This window comes from Cuculus canorus, chromosome 8, assembly GCF_017976375.1.
Source record: "Cuculus canorus isolate bCucCan1 chromosome 8, bCucCan1.pri, whole genome shotgun sequence".
NCBI classification, from domain to species: domain Eukaryota; kingdom Metazoa; phylum Chordata; class Aves; order Cuculiformes; family Cuculidae; genus Cuculus; species Cuculus canorus.
The window spans coordinates 18,228,922-18,245,376 of NC_071408.1; the positions used below are offsets into that span (position 1 = coordinate 18,228,922).

General features: G+C 51.5%; 1 protein-coding gene across 1 annotated transcript; it reads right to left on the bottom strand.

The window, feature by feature from the left end:
* Nucleotides 1–1,337: 1,337 nt before the first annotated feature.
* On the bottom strand, nucleotides 1,338–16,219 carry AK4 (adenylate kinase 4). The gene is made up of 5 exons (XM_009569211.2): nucleotides 15,935–16,219; nucleotides 8,675–8,794; nucleotides 6,150–6,322; nucleotides 5,701–5,819; nucleotides 1,338–4,446 (listed from the first exon to the last, which is right to left on the bottom strand). The coding sequence occupies exons 1-5, from the start codon at nucleotides 16,077–16,079 to the stop codon at nucleotides 4,332–4,334; spliced, it is 672 nt and encodes a 223-aa protein (XP_009567506.2). The 5' UTR covers nucleotides 16,080–16,219; the 3' UTR covers nucleotides 1,338–4,331.
* Between the last annotated feature and the right edge of the window lie 236 nt (nucleotides 16,220–16,455).

Consider the following 16,455-nt stretch of genomic DNA (forward strand, 5'->3'; position numbering starts at 1 on the left):
TCGTTCAGATGGACTCAGCGGGGATCATCACAGCTTTGCGGAGCTGGGAATGGGGCGGCGTGCTGGTCGAGGCACACCTGGGGCACTCCCCTGGGTCCCTAGGAAGGCCAGCACTAGCTGATGCTATAAACATGCTGTTAATTGCCCCCAAATCTTTATCACAGCTTAAACACAAATGCAATGGGATTACGAGCTATCAGTGCCATTTATTCCAAGCATTCATCAATACTTCCATTTATCTTCCTTGGGTATCCCCTATCTCTGCCATATCGGAGCATCCCAGGAGCTTTAGTCTCCCTGCAGAAAGCCCAGGGGAAGCAGAGCAGACTGATGGGGAAATTATAGAGGAGTTGAAGGCACAGGTCCCCAAGGGCAGATACGCAAAAGGACAAGTTAAATAACCAGGGTGGAAATAAGCAGTGTGGAGTGCAGAAAGAAAATAAAGAATAATATGCTACAAACTTTACATGAAGGGATCGATATTTCACAATATATATTATACAAATGTAAGAGAAAGGTGGGAATTTTAATGTTTTCAGCGTTGTTCCAAAATTAGAAGAAATATTGAGCAGCCCTTGGCAGGTGCTGGGGTGCTTTGTTTGTGTCCCCAGCTGTGCCAGGTTTGGGGGGCTGTGTCTTACAGCCAGGGAGGAGCCCCTGGTTTGGGGCAGCTGGAGGCAGTCCAGCGCGTGCTGCAGCTGGAGGGATGGGGATGCCAAACCTTGTGCCGCACCAGCTCCCCTGACAGCACTCAGGGAGAGCCAAGGCTTTTGTCTAGGCTTGATTTTGGCACTTCTCTCATATTCCTTTGTTCTTTGACCTCCAAACTTTTGGTTTCAGACTGAATTGTAGCTTTTTTCTCCTTGTATTCATTATATCCACCCATGCACCCTCAGATGGAGTTGCACAGAGGTAATACATCCCTACTCTTCGACCAGACTGCCAGGACCCCAAACCCCAGCATCACCTGCATCCACTGTATTTGCCTTCTTCACCCACAGGTGCTGAGTCCAACCCGCAGCCAGTCCTCTGCTTTCTCACCCCCCAGCAGCAGTTTCACTGCTTATCACCCTTTCTTTGAATTTCTCCCCAATCATTTCTGAGTCTTTGCTTATGCCAAGTAGGGGTCTAGGGTCCCTGAAGCTGCTATTAGGAATTAAAGAAAAAAGCAAAAACTTTTTGGATCTGCAAGCCAGTAGTGATGGGTGGAGGCACTTGAGCTTGCAGCTTTTAATTCCCTCTACCAAAATGCATGTGACAGATTACATGGGGCACAGGCAACAGTCACTTCTCCGTTACTTTTATTGGGGGAGGTTACACAGAAAAATAAAAACCACTTTACATGCAACAAGGATGGGAGGGTAGGAGCAACTGGCTTCATCTGCACTGTCAGAATTGGCTTTTTAACTGATATTTTGGCTTATATCAAATAAAGGAGTTGGCCATAAGGCAGGACCGAAACAGTGGTGGTGGTGTTTCCACACCCAAAACCTGTAGGACTCCCCTTCACCATGGGACTTTTCTCCTTTGTTCAAGTGGGGATGCTCTGACGCCTCTTCTTCCCCCTTCATCCTCCTCACTGTCTCCTACAAAGAAAATCCAGATTAAAAATGACCTGCTACCTGGAGGCACATCCCGCAGCCTCGGCACAGGGCAGGGGCTTAGGCAGAGCGCAGCTTTCAGCGAAGATCAGGTATAATTCACACAGAGACACTGCCAGCACAGGGATAAGCAGGAGAAAGATTTTATTTATATCTTTTGAGCAGTAACACAGTTGCAGCGATTCACCGGGAAGAAACTCCAGGAAGAAGACTCGGTGTGACATGCCAGCAGTGCCCCACACAAGGGGAGACCCTCCTCCCACCACACAGTATCTTGGGTCAGTACAAAATTGCTGTCGCTTTAGAAAAGGTGTGAGATTCACAGTAAAGTACCAAAGGGCAGCGGCAGCAGGAAGGACAGGCGAGGGACACGTGTTGCTCCGAGACCTCACCCCTGCCAGTATTTGGTCTATGAAAATGCACCATACAACAACTCTTTTAGAAAAATCTGTCCCGAAGGCTCAATGCATGCATAGTCACGGGATTTATACATCTACTATAGGGCTCAAAGCCTTTAAAACAAGCGCCTGTCTGTCTTTCCTGGGGCAAAGACATCTGCAATCCCTGTCCCACTGCTGGGCACTGCATGGGTCAAGCCTCTCTGGAAGGACACATTTTGCAGCAGGGAAGGGTCAGGCAAGGGAAAGCAGGGAGCAGTCCCCCTGCTGGCACATGGCTCCAGCAGAACTGCCCACTGTGGCCAGGCTAATTTTATTGCCTAAACCTCCCTCCCATCATCTCCTCCCCTCCTGCCCAACACCGTTAGAAAGACAACAGCACACACATTCTGGCTATTTCTAGATTTGTCTTTAAAAACAGTCCAGACCTTCATCTGAGGGTCATGGGAAAATCAAAAATACTTCTTAAATAGGATTTCACTGCAGGGTGGAAGATTTGCATCCTCCCAGCCTGGGAGCTCTCGGGGTATGGAAAGGCCCCTGGGGACAGCAGTGAAACCCAATGGTCCCTTCACTCCCACCCAGGAAATTCCCATCCAGAGTGCGATGTGGAGTCTTCCCCAGGTGCTGCTGCACCATCACTTTCACCAGTAGGCAGACAGTGAGCTGGCAGTACACGAGCAGAGATCCTGCTTGGCAGATGCCCAATGGCTTCTGCTTCCATTATCAGGAGAGCACCAGGGCAAAGCTGCCTCCGATGGAGAGTGCAGACATCAGGGACTCCTCTGACAGCACGAGGATGTGGACTCCCAGGGATGTGCTTAAGCTTCACACATGGGATCCGTGCGTCCCTAAAAAAAGCCGGTCAGCTCCCCCTCCCCTGCCACAGGGCTGCTCTCCAAGTAAAGTAAAAACAGTGACATTTCAACAACAGAAACTTGCCCAGGCGGCTCTAATTAATCAAACGGGTGTCAGGGAGTGACAGCTTTTCTGCCCCCCACTGAGCCACCCATGGCAGCCTGTAGCACATTCTCTGAACACAAGCACTTTAGTGCAGAGTTCGCAGAAGTTGACGCTAAAATTCAGCGTTGGTTTGGTTTTGTAAAACTTTAAAAATACATATCTTGCTTTTTTCTTAAATATATAGCTTATAAAATAAGGCAACTGAAGGAGACAAAAAGAACATCTCCATTGTTTAGGTACTGCATCCTGCCACCAAAGAGGGTTACAGTACTTCCAGCTGAGAAAAGCCACTCCAACTGGCCACAAAGCTCCTGCACACAAGAAGACAAGAGACATGCTCAGATGCTGCAAATCTCAGGGAAATGCAAGGGCACAGCTCTCAGCAGCCCCTGCATGTGTCCCAGGGAAGGAAAGGTTCTCATCCTTCCAAGGGTTCATGGGGAGGGAGCCACTTCTGCCAGTGAAGCCGCAGCCACAGCGGGAACCACTTAGGGAACACCCAATCTCCAAAGAATCTCAGCAACAAAGGCAGCACAGAAGATGGAATGACTTGATTTCTCTCCAAAAGTGAAGCACACATTAAAACAAATCTTTGGGAGAAACTCTTATAACATGACTGTATCTTGTAGTATTAAAAGCTATAAACAAGGTAAGCACAAAGGAGTGCAACTCATCCTGCTCAGTGTTACAGCATCTCAAACTAGACTGTACAGCAGCTTTTTACAAAAGGGGTTTCATCTGTTTCTATGGAAGAAGAACAAATGCATGTTTTACCTCCAATGTATTCCCTCTTTTATGTGTATTAATGCTGAAAATGTGTTCTTCACATTTCTGAGCTTCATAGTGTACCCATTTACCATGTTTCCCACCAGCTCCCACTGGGCTAAGTCTTGCTTTTCAGAGCTTTATTGCTCTGAGAAATAAATTTAATAGAAAATAATTCATAGGAAAAACCCCACCATCCTAGAGAGCACTCTGCAGTAAAGGGTACTGTGGAGCAATGGCAGGGCACACTGTAGGTTCAGAGACTGGGATTTGTATGGGGGTGGCAAAGACATCATGACAAGATGGTATGATCATTATCCAGGTTTGCAACACTAATCTGTGTGTGTACTTGGACCATAGGCAGGAATACTTTATAACCTCAAAAGAGGGGGGAAAACCCCTTATTCTAGCAGATTTGAACTTACAAGCAAAGATCATTTCACCCTGATACTGGCTACAACCATATATACACCGCTGTCACCCAGTACATGCAGGGAAGAGACTTCAGATATTGCACAACTGCCTACTCTGAGCACAGCCCCATCACCGTGCAGAGAAACCAAATCCGTGGTGGCGTTAACTCTTGGTCCTTGGCACAAGCTGTTTAGTTCTCCTCATCTGAGAGAATGGGTGGGATCTTGCTGGAAAGCAGGGTGTACACATATGGCCAGATCTTGTTGGTCTCTGTGCCTGAGAAGGAGTAAAGGATGCCCCTGCTCCTGGAAGAGAGATGGGAGGAAAAGTCAGCACCAACCCCTCCTGAGGACAGGGGAATTTGCATTCAGGTTGGCCATTGGCAGGGAAGAGCCTGACCGGGCTGGAAGTTCACCCATGGCTTTCTGGGTGAGAGGAGGGGTATAAAGGGGACAAGCAGTGGCTGCCCCCATCTGCAGTGTTTACTGGGAAGAGCCCAGCTGCACTCACATATGGATGAGCCAAATCCAGATAACCACGAATAATCACTTTCCCCAGGATGACAGCTACCCTCAACCCCTGAAGACCACTTGCTCTCTAAAGTGCTTTATAGACCTAAAGTCAGCAGGATTTATTCACCTGCTTAAACGAGTGGGAAACAGGATCCCAGTCCTTCCCCTTCCCCTGTTAGGATACTTCTGGGCCCCCATAGACCAATTCTGCTTCTAAAAACGCTCCTGGGCACTCATTCCCTTTCAGCAGTGGATTGCTCCACGACGGCAATCCACCTATCGCCAGCTTGGCCAGGGCATGACTGCCCCAAACTACCCTGAGCGCAGAAGGGACAAGCCCTGAAACCCACCTGTGCTCACAGCAGACCCATCCAAGCCGGCCCCAGGGTCTCATCCTTCTCCTGCCCTCCTAAACGCCTGGGGCCCTTAGACTGCTTTTTGCAGTGTGAACACACAGCACATACTGTCCGGGATCTGCACAGCACAGGGCAAATTATCTTATTTGGATCAGCACCAAAAGCAGATTGCAAGTGTTGGTAGGAGGGGAGCTTCTCTCTGCGAGGTCACCATCCTCACCAACCTGCAGTCTCTTGGCTCGCTCAGCAATGGCTTTGCATGCACAGGGCAAGGTCCGAGGCACCTCAAAGCTTCTCCATCACTTGTGCTGGAGTTTTGTAGCACTGATGGGCAGTACCTCTGCAAAGCAAATAGGCTTCCCAGCGGTGCAGAAGGGATTTGCAAGTGCCTTCTGCCACAGCCAAAACATCCCTCCCACTGCTAGCACCAGCTAAGGCCTTTGTGGAGCCCAGCAAGACGAACAGAAGCTGTGTATTTCTTTCCATCGGCCTCCTCCCTCCAAAGAGGGCCAGAGCTTGGCTGCAGTGAAGGGCTGGGCTTTGTGCTGCTGAGCACAGTGATCTATCCCCCAAAATCTGCTGGGGGCCTTGTCAGGGCTCCTCAGACTGTTGGGATGGGAGCATGAAACTGGCTGGTGAAAACAGCACTCATGCCTGTAAACCATGATTTTTTTCACACGTTTCAACTCACTTGTACAACTCTATTACTGGTTTTGCAGCATCTTTGTATTTTCTGAGCCTGGCAGCAACAGCCTCAGGTTTGTCATCCTCGCGCTGGACCAGCGGCTCGCCTGTCAGGTCATCAACGCCCTGCAGGAAGGCAAACACCATCAAGTGGACGTAGCCACCAGCCCCATCCCTGTCACACAACTGCTGCCAAAAGCCTCATCCTGCTCTGCATCCATTGAGCATCCTCAAACAGCATTTAACATTAATCCCATTTCCCTAATTAACATTTAGCACAACTCCTTCAGGCTGGCTCCTGGGGTCAAAGCCTTCCTGTACTCAGTGCTTACTACCTGGAATTTCCTCCCCAGTGATTTTTTTACAATCTCAGCTCACGCAGAGAAAGGTTTCTCTGATCTCTTCCTTCTGTGAATTGCTCCCAGCCAGCACCACTGTGATGCTGCGGGCTCTTACGTGGACTTGCGGGGGATTGAAGTCCATGTTGTACACCCTTCCACTGGCAGGGTGGACCCAGCGGGCACTCAGGCGATCCTTCAGTGTCTCAAAGGGTATGTTCAAGCTGATCACCAGGTCCAGCTCGCAGATCCTGTCCAGCGCCTCTGCCTGCCCCAGCGTCCGAGGGAAACCTGTGCAGGCATCACAACAGAAAGGGTCTGTCATGAGAAGCGGCAAAGCAGCAGTGATGGAGCCAAAAAGACCCACCCCGCAGCCCCAGAGCTGCGAACCCACCGTGGTTCCTTGCTACAGAACAAGCAGTGTGAAAGACAGGCATCCACCATATGGCTGCCACAAAAGATACCTCCTACAGCACTGACTCCCAAAATAAAAGACACAGGTCACCACACCTCGTGTTTTCCTGCAAAGTCATGTCCGACGCAGGGCTGGCACACCTGCACAGGAGCTGGAGGCAAGTAAGAGGGCACACGCCACAATAAAATGGGGATAGATGCTGGAATTACAAAACAAAACCTGAAGGAAACAAAATGCTATGCACAGATGAGTAACACACTGCTCGTTTACATGGTAGACATCAAGGACACTGCAAAAAAATCATCTGTACAGCTACCACCTAGGTGTCTGAAAACCCCATCCTCTGAAGCTACCTGGCACTACCTTTTGTTTGAAAAAGGCAGCCAGCGGTGGGAGCATCCATTCCAGCTGCCAGACCGCAACCAGGAGTGACTCTGAACTGGTCTCCTCTCCAGTTCTCTCTGCTGATAACAACTTTTTCCTTTTCTGTTAACCTTTTTTACATCTGCAAAACCCTCTAAGGCCTCCCAGCTTTTTCCCAAGGAAAATATTCTTAGCTGAGAGCTTGTCAGGACACTGGCACAGAGAATGAATCAGCCATTATAAGAAAGAATATACTCAGTCTGTATTACCAAGTAAAGTCGGTCTGTTGCTTCTGTTATCAAACAGACAGCTTGAAATAAATATGCCCTATGTCATAGTACTGCTGGACTGGGACTCTGACTGCAGACACCATTCACACCCCTAAGCACATGAATTCCCTTCAAATTAGGAGGAATGTTACAGAGCAGGGCTGCTACCTGCATTCACATTTTAGCTTCAAGGGCAGCCCATCCCTCAAACTTCTTGGTATAAGCAGAGGTCAGCACAGAACGCAGGCAGTTCCCAAAATCCTTGTAACCAGTCCACAATCAGAATTGCTTCACCCTTGTGGAGCCCTTGGTGGGACCTCTGGATGCAAAGCTGTGATGAAATGGCAGCTGGTCCGCAGGCCAGGCTACTGGGAGCCATACCATGATAAACCAACATCCCGAACTGCAGGAACCCAGATCCAAGCATGCAGATACAAACCTTCACTGTTTCAATACAATGAAGTGTGTACTTGTTTATGCAGTGCTTTTTGCTGTAATAGTTGTTAATCACTATGTTCCCTGATGAATTAAGTGGTATTTCTGTAAGAACAATGAAATTTCACAGGCATCTTCAAGGAGGCCTGAACCTACAGGGCTTGAGGTCTCTGACATCAACCCTGCGAAGCCAGTGGGGCGATGCTGTCGCACCCCCCGCTGCCAACACTGCCAGAACCCTGCTGCCCACTGGGGAAAGTAAAACTTGTCTGGACCCCAAGCCGCAGCACAAGCCACCCCTCCTCTGGGGCCACCCAGGGTCATGGGGAGAAGCAGCCTGGCTTTACCACCCCCAATCCACGGACCACGGGATTATTTTAGTTGTTAACTATTTTGTACTTTCCCCATCAGGAGCCTGAGAGCTCTCCCAAAGCCCAAGTCTGCTATAAATCATCTGTCTCAGTCTTATCTCCATATTCGCTCACTCTTTCAAAGAGCTTTAGCAGATTTATCTCCATATTCACTCACTCTTTCAAAGAGCTTTAGCAGACTGCCAAGGGAGGGTTTCTCCCTCTACTACAGCCACAGTCACTTGTCCCCATGTCACACTCTCCTGTATCCAACGCCACAGGTAAACACGACCCACCAAGCCCTGTCTCATGCCATAACCAACCCTCCAGGCAATTTCTAGAGCTGCGATCAGCACTTGCCATCTCCCAGGCTTTGCCGGTTTGCTTTAAGCGTCTTCTCCACCCTCACTTCAAGGGGCTTTCAGGCTTGGAGCGAGTAGCTTCTCCGCATACATATGGAGGCGGTAAGAGATTTTTCTTGGCTCGCCTCCAACCCCACTCTGCTCTCTGGCTCCGCTTTATGAGACACTGATCTCCTTTCCCTGCCTTTCCCTTTCCCCAACACGTGCCAAGGGCTCAGCTGGACACGCACGTGCTGCTGCTGCTGCTTAGGGCAGAGGGAAGAAACACCCGCTGGCAGATGTCTCTGCCAGCAGGTCAGCTCCTGCCTCTCTTCCCATGGCTGGCAGGACCAGCAAAGGCACCTTCTGGTTTTTCTCTCGTATGGTGCTGCCAAACCAAGATCATCAAAATAATGTTTTAAAGGGGGATGGGATTTTCCTGTCTGGAGGGGATGCTGGGATGCACTCACCATCAAGCAGCCAATGCTGCTCTCGCCGCTTCTCCAGCTCCGTCATCATCACACGTGTGATGACGTGGTCCGGCACCAGAAGGCCTCGCTCAAGGTACTGCTTTGCCAAGATGCCAACTTCTGTTTGAGAGAAGAAAAAAAAAACAAAAGCCAAAAAAAGCATGACATTTCCGCTCCAAAAATATCACTCCCCCTCAAACTCTGCCTGTCCTCCCAAATTGCTCAGCCAGGAGCTTCCCAGCAACATCCTTCTGTTCATAGCTGCTGTTCCGGATGGCTGGGGCCACACTGTCCTTTTGGTGCTGTAGAAATGGAAATGCCTGAAATACCTGAAAGCAGGAATACAACAAGCACCAGCCAAGCCCTTGCAGCCCTGCCAGCCAGCTGATGGCAGCAGGGGGCACAGGCGCTGTCCCCACCACACCGCATGTGTCCACCGCGTGCTATACACCACGCTCCTTGGGTTTTGGAGACAGTACTGGTGTGGTTACAGGTGACGCTGGCACGGAAATTAAATGTCCTGAAAATGCTGAACCAGCTGCAAGGGATGCCACCAACCTCTACACAGCTCCAATGTTTGGACAGTCACCCAATCCACAACTGCAAATGTGGTGAACATCCCGCTGTCTGGCTCACTGCTTGTTTTAAAGTGATGTCAGTGCCGGATACAGGATGCTAAAAATGCCTATTCCTATAGGCACTGAGCCATAGCTGCAAATCCTTCTCAGAGGAGGTTTCCAGTAAAGCCATGAGGACAAATGATACATTTAAGCAGTGCTTGCAGATTTGGAAGCATGTGGCTCATAGGCATGAAGTTCCCATGTACAGCCATTGTCAGGAACAACTGGCATCATCATTTATAAATGATCTGAAGAGTGCAAATCCACCATTTCATGTGTGAAACACAGCAGTAAAGAGCTCATGGGAAATCCAACCTCAAAGTGTATGTTAAATAACTGCTGAAAGCAGAAAACAGCTTCCCATCCAAAGGGTTTTAATACTTCAGAGCCTCAACTTAAGATATTCTCAGATAAGAAAATTATTTCCAAGATAAAATCCTTGAGTACATAATTGCAGTGTAACTGCAAGGTAAATACACCTTACCAGGTTCCCACCTGGCTCTCCCCCACATCACCCAGCTGGAGCCGACAGTGCTGGAGGAGAAGCCAGCGGCGGTTTCGGCACAGGTAACACCAAGTCTCAATCCACCTTCACAGCAGCCACGCAGCTGCTGCCAGCAGCCAATGTAATAAGGGTTTATTCTGCTTATATTATTATTACAGCTGGTGTAAAGCAGATGTTACTTCAAGGAGAGATGCAATAAACTCAGTTGCTTCTTACATCACAGTTGGCTTGCGTTTTTCTTTCAGCCACTTGGAGACACAAAGAAACTGTTTGGAAAATGCAAACATTCTTTGCCACCACGTGTGACAAGTCCTGACCCTGCCACCAGAAGAGGTCCAGCCTCTTTCCTCTTGGACCAGGACCTGATCAACACCTCTTCTGCTCTCTTCCCACAGCAGCTGAAATAATTTGTCACCAGAAATGAATAATTTTGCTATCAACTTTTGCAAGATTTCTGGTGAGGGCAGCGCATTCTAGCCCTCCCAAGGTACAAATCTGCTCTAAAAAAAGCCACAGGATCCTGCATTTGGAGGCAGGATCTGGCCTTCTAGGCTGCAGCAAGATGTCAAAGCAGGCAGGCAGGTGCACCTGGCTGAAGGCTGAATTCCTGAGTTGCAGGAGGTGCTTTTTTTTTTGCAAGACATACAGCTCCTGGAGAGAGTCGAATGGGAAAACCTGATGCAACCTGCAAGGATCACCCCAGGAGCACTGGGCAAGGGTGTGCACAGGAAAGCTCACAGCCTCCTGAAATGATCTGCAGAGGATGCCAGGCAGGAAAGTGTGGCAGGTTGGGGCTGCCAGCAAAGCCACGCTCCCTGGTTGGAACCCTGCCTCCAAAACGGGGCAGGCAGCAGGCGCTGAGTCACCAGCCTGCGGGGCTGAGTCACCATAGGGACACGGACTGCATCCCCCTCCCTCCACTCCATGAAAGCATTTCAGCTGACCCTGCTGAGCCGCTCTTGGCTCACAGTCCCACTGGCTGCCAGTCACAGCAAGCAGAAAATACCTTTTTTCAATGACAAGTTTTTTGTCACTGCCCATACATCGTCAGAGCTGCTGGCAGCTCTCCTTGCTTGGGGAAGCAAAGGACGTGGGGATGGAAATAATACACGACATCTTATGCAACCAGCACGGAGACCTGCTAGGGCATAAATATTATTGCATCCGCCTACATTTTTTAATATTTATTCACATGGTCTACACATTGCCACAGGCTTGCAGGGAACGCACTTGCCGGCAGGCAGAGCTGCTCCCAGGGCAGAGCTCAGCATCTGCAGAGGCTGGAGATGAAGAACATCCCGCTGCTGCCCCGAGGAGGTCTGGCCATCCAAGAGACTGGCTGCTGCTCAGACAGGCTGCTGGAGCCAGGCCTACCACTGCAAACCAAAAACACACGGAGCTGCAGTTGTGAAGTCTGGAAATACGGCTGAGGATCACAGATCTGCATCATGGAGGCTGCAGTTTTCCCACACCAATGTAAGTGGATGGTTCTCCACTGCTCCATGATGGACAACTGCTGCCAGGGATGCTGCTCCTCTGTGCATGCTGGGGGACACATGAGTGTGGGGTGATGAGCGAAAGCAGACAAGGGGGTTTGGGAGATGGGGGCATGCATCAGCATGGGGGTGCGTGCCCAGGTGTGGGGTGCACATAGCAACACAGGCGGCAGACACTGGCACAGAGGTCACACTCTGGTATGGGGCAAATGCACTACAATGAGGGTCCACGCACCAGCACAGGCTGCTGACTGCTTCCAGACAGCTACTGGAGACCCCCCAGCCTCCCTCTCCCTGCTCAGCCTCCTCCATAGCACACGTGGCTCAACCACCCCTCCTCTTGCCAAGGAGGATTGGACATGTATTTTACGTGACAGACCTGCAGAACTGCCCAGTCCCCTGGTCCCCCAGCACCAGGGATGCTCTGGAGCACATCGTCCCTACAGCATATCCCCGCTCCCAAGGGCTTTCTTCAAGGCAGCCTTTATCTTTAGTTTTTACATTTGCATCCCCTCTCCAGCCACACCAGCCATCAGCCCCAGACTCCAACCTGCTCTGTTCAAACCCCCCTGGTGCTCCCCAGCACCAACCCAAAGGGCAGTGGGTTTGGGCAGTCCTTCCTGAGTAGGGTGGAAGATCCCGGTCTCTTCATGCAAGGACCTAGGGCTCACCCCTATCACACTGCACAGCACCTGTGCAAGCACCAAAATTCCCATTGCTACAGCTAGGTTCAGAGTGGAGTTGCATGAATCGCTCTGTGGTTACTACAGGTAGAAAGAGGTTCCTTAGACCCTGCTTGTGCTGCCTGAGCCCAGCAAGTGCTCCCTGCAGGGCTCAGCTCCAGGCAAAACAGTCTGTAGACTCAGGGGCTTAATCCTGTTAATCTATTGACCGTGAGTTTAATCCACTCTGTAACACAAGGGACTTCAGGCTCCCTGTGGCTTTCCCGACATGACCCTGATCTGCAGCATCTCTCCTTACAAAAGCAACATGGAGCTACAGCCCTGAGGGACGCCTCCTGCCTCAAGGCCACCAGCAACAAAACAGCCACCCAGGATGAAGCAGGACAGGCTGGAGGAGAGGCTGTTCCCAAACACAGCACTTGGCAGCCTCCAGACTTTACACAATAATGCCAGACTTTCTGCCTCACCTTCTGCAACCTTCTACGTGATTTTTTTTTATTTAGGCTACAGCAACACGATCTAGAGTTAACAGAGAGGAGATACACTGGGTGGTCAATAGGACATCAACCGCAGACGCCTGTGCACCCGCACAGTTAAACTGTGACAACCTCAGCCGGCTGCAGGGCAAGAGGGAAACCCCCACAGCCAGAGCATCACTGCTGTGCCCACACATAAAGATACAGCACCATCCCTATGGAAAACCAAGGGTCTGGCAAGCTGCACCTCCTCGCCTCAGCTTCGAAAGGCAGCTGGGCCAGTGCGTGGTTCTGGCAGCGGAGACCATCACCTGTGGAGAAGGTGGGGAGAAGGACCTGTGGGGCTCAGATGTGCACACCCTTTGGCCCTTTTTTGTGCTCACTTAAGTCAACCCTAACAAAGGAAATCTGTCACGAGGAGGGGACTGGAGCCATTTCTGTCTCCACTGAAGCACATTAAAAGGAGCAGTGGGACAGACATAAGACCCACGTGTGTCTGGGGGGATACAGACCCTCAGCCCAAGCCATTGGGACAAGAAATTAATTATATTGCAGATTAACTGTCTGGTTCTGCTAAGACCTTGGGATGCTGCCAACACCGGAGACAACCGCCGAGGTACAAGGGGAAGAATGGGCCAAGGAAATGGCTCACCACCCTCCATCACCCCTTCCTAGCACCAACAATACAGTTTCTAAGTCTTCCAAGATCTTGACAAAGCCCCTTCCTGCAGCAGAGCAGCCACTCACTAAGCAGGATGCTAATTAACAGACAAATGTGCGGTAGGGGATGTACTTGTAGGGTTGCTGTAGCAAAACTTCAAACACTTCAGCAGCAGCCATGCATTCAGCTGCTTCACTCAGCTGCATGGTGAAGTCCTGGTTCCCCAAGACTGCCAACACAAGGGGCGAGCTGGGCACGCTCTCCATGCCAGGCAGCGGCTGGAGTCCTCCAAGCCGTCCAAACCCGAACGCCTCAGCCACAGCTACTTTACATCTTGCAGTAGCAAGCAGGAAAATCCCCTGCACAAGGATGTCTGCCCACCATCCTTGGACTGAGATTACTCTATGAACACCGGACCAACAGGTCCCTTTAAGACTACAGTTCTCCAGCGCGGCTGTTTGTATCAAAGGGCCCCAGCTCTCCTAAAAAGCAAAGCCAGTGGTGCAGATGATAAACTCAGGCAGAGAGTCTGCTTCCACCTATTTCCTCCCAGTGTTGCCGCACCATAGTGCATCGTGTAACAGCTTGTCCAAAGCAAACAGCAAATAGCTGCAGCTTACTGAGAGCTGTAACCAGAGACTGAGTCAAAGGTGGGACCTGAATGCCACACCAGCTGTACCAAACTGAGGATGATTATCTTTTGAGTAATATTACCCACACTTCTCAGTGTCACTTCCTTCAAGAAACAGGTTTTATCCCATTTTGCTTTGGGAAATACTTTCCACTAACTCTGTTCAAAGCCCCTTCTTCCTTCTTCACTGTCCCCAGAGCAGGTCTACAGCAAGCGTATGAACTGAAATATAAAATCCAGGCAAGCTGCTTGTTTAGACCTTGATTGTGCAAGTTTCTGGGTGGGTATATGGTCTCAATGAACTGCCCCGCTCCTGCACGCTGTACCTCTGCTTGCTTTTCACCCAGGAATTTCGGCCTTCAGCCAAAGCAGTCATGGGAATTTTCCTAATTTTGAGCCTCTCTCCAAAGGAAATATTATTGTCCTTTTTATTTATAAAAGGAAATCTGGATATTTTTAAATGAGTGACCAGCACAGGGCTGTGCACAATGCCTCCTGTCAGAGCGTGCGGCTCTACAGAACTTCAGCTTTCCTTTTTTTCCTCCCTCTTTTTGCCACCCTTCTAAAAAGGGAAATCACTTCTGGGTTCTCTCAGCTTGTTTTGTATTATTGATGCCATTTAACTGTTCCTTTGCCCGGTGAGTCAGCTTCCTCTCCGGGACAATCTTTCACACATTAGCAGAGGAGAAGGAGCTGTTGGAAAGAGAAATTTGCTGGGATTGCCTAATGGCAGCTGCAGAGGAACCCAAGCAGAGGAACCGGGGTGCAGCACGCCCACTCCCAAGCCTGGCCAGGTCTGGGGAGCATTTCACCAGCCGACAGTGCTGCCCAGGGCACAAACACAGCAAAGACTGCCGAGGGCTTTGGACCTGGCTGTCATAGTCAGGACAGGCAGGAGGAGAGAGCCGTCACGGCAAGGCTGTGCTCCTGCAGGCAGGATCACCATGTCCAGCGGATGCCTGCTGTGCTCTTGGGGTCCTGGGTGGGGGTGATCTGTGCAGAACGGGTGCTGCGCCCACCTCCTTCATCTCCCTGCTTTCTGGAAGGGAGATTATAAGGATCGTGGGACACACACTGACGCCCACTGTCCTTGCCACAGGGCCTGGCACAGCACCCAGCCACAGCGCCCTGGGACCTGCAGCAATTTTCCCAGCGGGTTTTGCCCCGTGGATGAATGCACGTTCCAAATCCGTCCCTCCCACTGTGGGTGTTGCACAGGCAGAGCACACACCAGCACTTCAACCATCTGCCATCCACTGCTTTGCAGTTTTTACTTTGCTCTGTACAACCACCTGAGGCAGGATGAAGTTACTAATACATTGCGACCTGCGTCCACAGATGCTGCCATCAACCATGGGTGCACAAGCAGGCAGGTTACCTGTACCAGCTTCTCCAGAGCACGTACCCACCCAGCACAGGGATGTAGCTACTAAAGGCCCATGCAGCCAGCATGGCACCAGACCCCACTTTTATCAGACAGATCTAAGAGCTCAGGCTGGAGGGAGAGGGCAATGAAAGAACTGTGCCAAACCCATGGAAAGAAAAAAACCTACGGCATAACCAGGGTGGGTTTCCCCCACCTGATCTCCTCCCCATACTCATCCTTACCCTTATCTCCATCCCCTCCTCAACCTTATGCCCATCCTCATCCTTATCTCCATTCTCATCCTTATCCCCATCTCCTGCCCATCCTCATCCTTATCTCCATTCTCATCCTTATCCCGGTCTCCTGCCCATCCTCATCCTTATCCCCATCCCCTCCTCAAACTTATCCCCATCCCATCCTCATTCTTATCCCCATCTCCTCCCCATCCTCATCCTTATCCCCATCCTCACCCTCATCTTACCCCCATCCCCTCCTCATCCTTATCCCCATCCCCATCCTCATCTTACCCCCATCCCCTCCTCATCCTTATCCCCATCCACTCCTCATCTTCATCCTTACCCCCATCCCCTCCTCATCTTTATCCCCATCTCTTCCTCATCTTCATCCCCATCCCATCCTCATCCTTATCTCCATCTCCTCCCCACCCTCATCCTTGTCCCCATCCCCTCCTCATCTTCATCCTCATCGCCATCCCCTCCTCATCCTTATCTCCATCCCCTCCCCACCTCCACCCTCATCCCCTCCCCTCCCCGCTGCCCGCTCTCTCGCCCCCGGTCCCGACGGGGCTCCCGGCGCTCTCACCGCTGCCGCCGCGGAGGCTCTCCCGCAGGAATTGCCCGCTGGAGAGGTGCTGGAGTCCGAAGCTGCGAGCGATCCTCTCGCACACCGTCCCCTTGCCGGAGCCGGGGGGTCCCAGCACCACCGCCCGGAGCAGCTTGGAGGCCATGGACGGCTGCCGGAGCCCGGCCCGGGGCCCCGCGGGGCAGGATACCGCGCCAGCCGCCCTCCGCGCCGCCCGCCGTGCCCAGCCGTGCCGAGCCCTGCCGAGCCCTGCCGAGCCGCGGGGCCCGTACACATCAGCAGGGCGGGGGGAGCACCGGCAGCCTCCACCGCCCGCCCGCCCCCTCGGGCCGCGGCACGATGGGACTTGTAGTCCCGCAGCCCGACGGGGTCCCCGAGGCAGCGGCGGGAGGAGAGAGCGCTCCATGTGGGGAGGTGCAGCCGGGAGTGCAGGGGGGGCAAGGGGACAGCCTGGGCCGGAGGGTGCAAAGATACAGCCTGGAATGGAGTGTGCAAAGGTACAGCCTGGAATGGAGTGTGCA

What these genes read in the sequence shown, in the direction of transcription:
- AK4 (XM_009569211.2), bottom strand. Translation starts at nt 16,079, where the DNA reads ATGGCCTCCAAGCTGCTCCGGGCGGTGGTGCTGGGACCCCCCGGCTCC. An exon ending in GAGCCTCCGCGGCGGCAGCG is followed by an intron (nt 8,795 to 15,934) that starts GTGAGAGCGCCG and finishes TCTCTCAAACAG; the next exon opens with AAGTTGGCATCTTGGCAAAG. An exon ending in CCAGTAATAGAGTTGTACAA is followed by an intron (nt 4,447 to 5,700) that starts GTGAGTTGAAAC and finishes TCTCTCTTCCAG; the next exon opens with GAGCAGGGGCATCCTTTACT.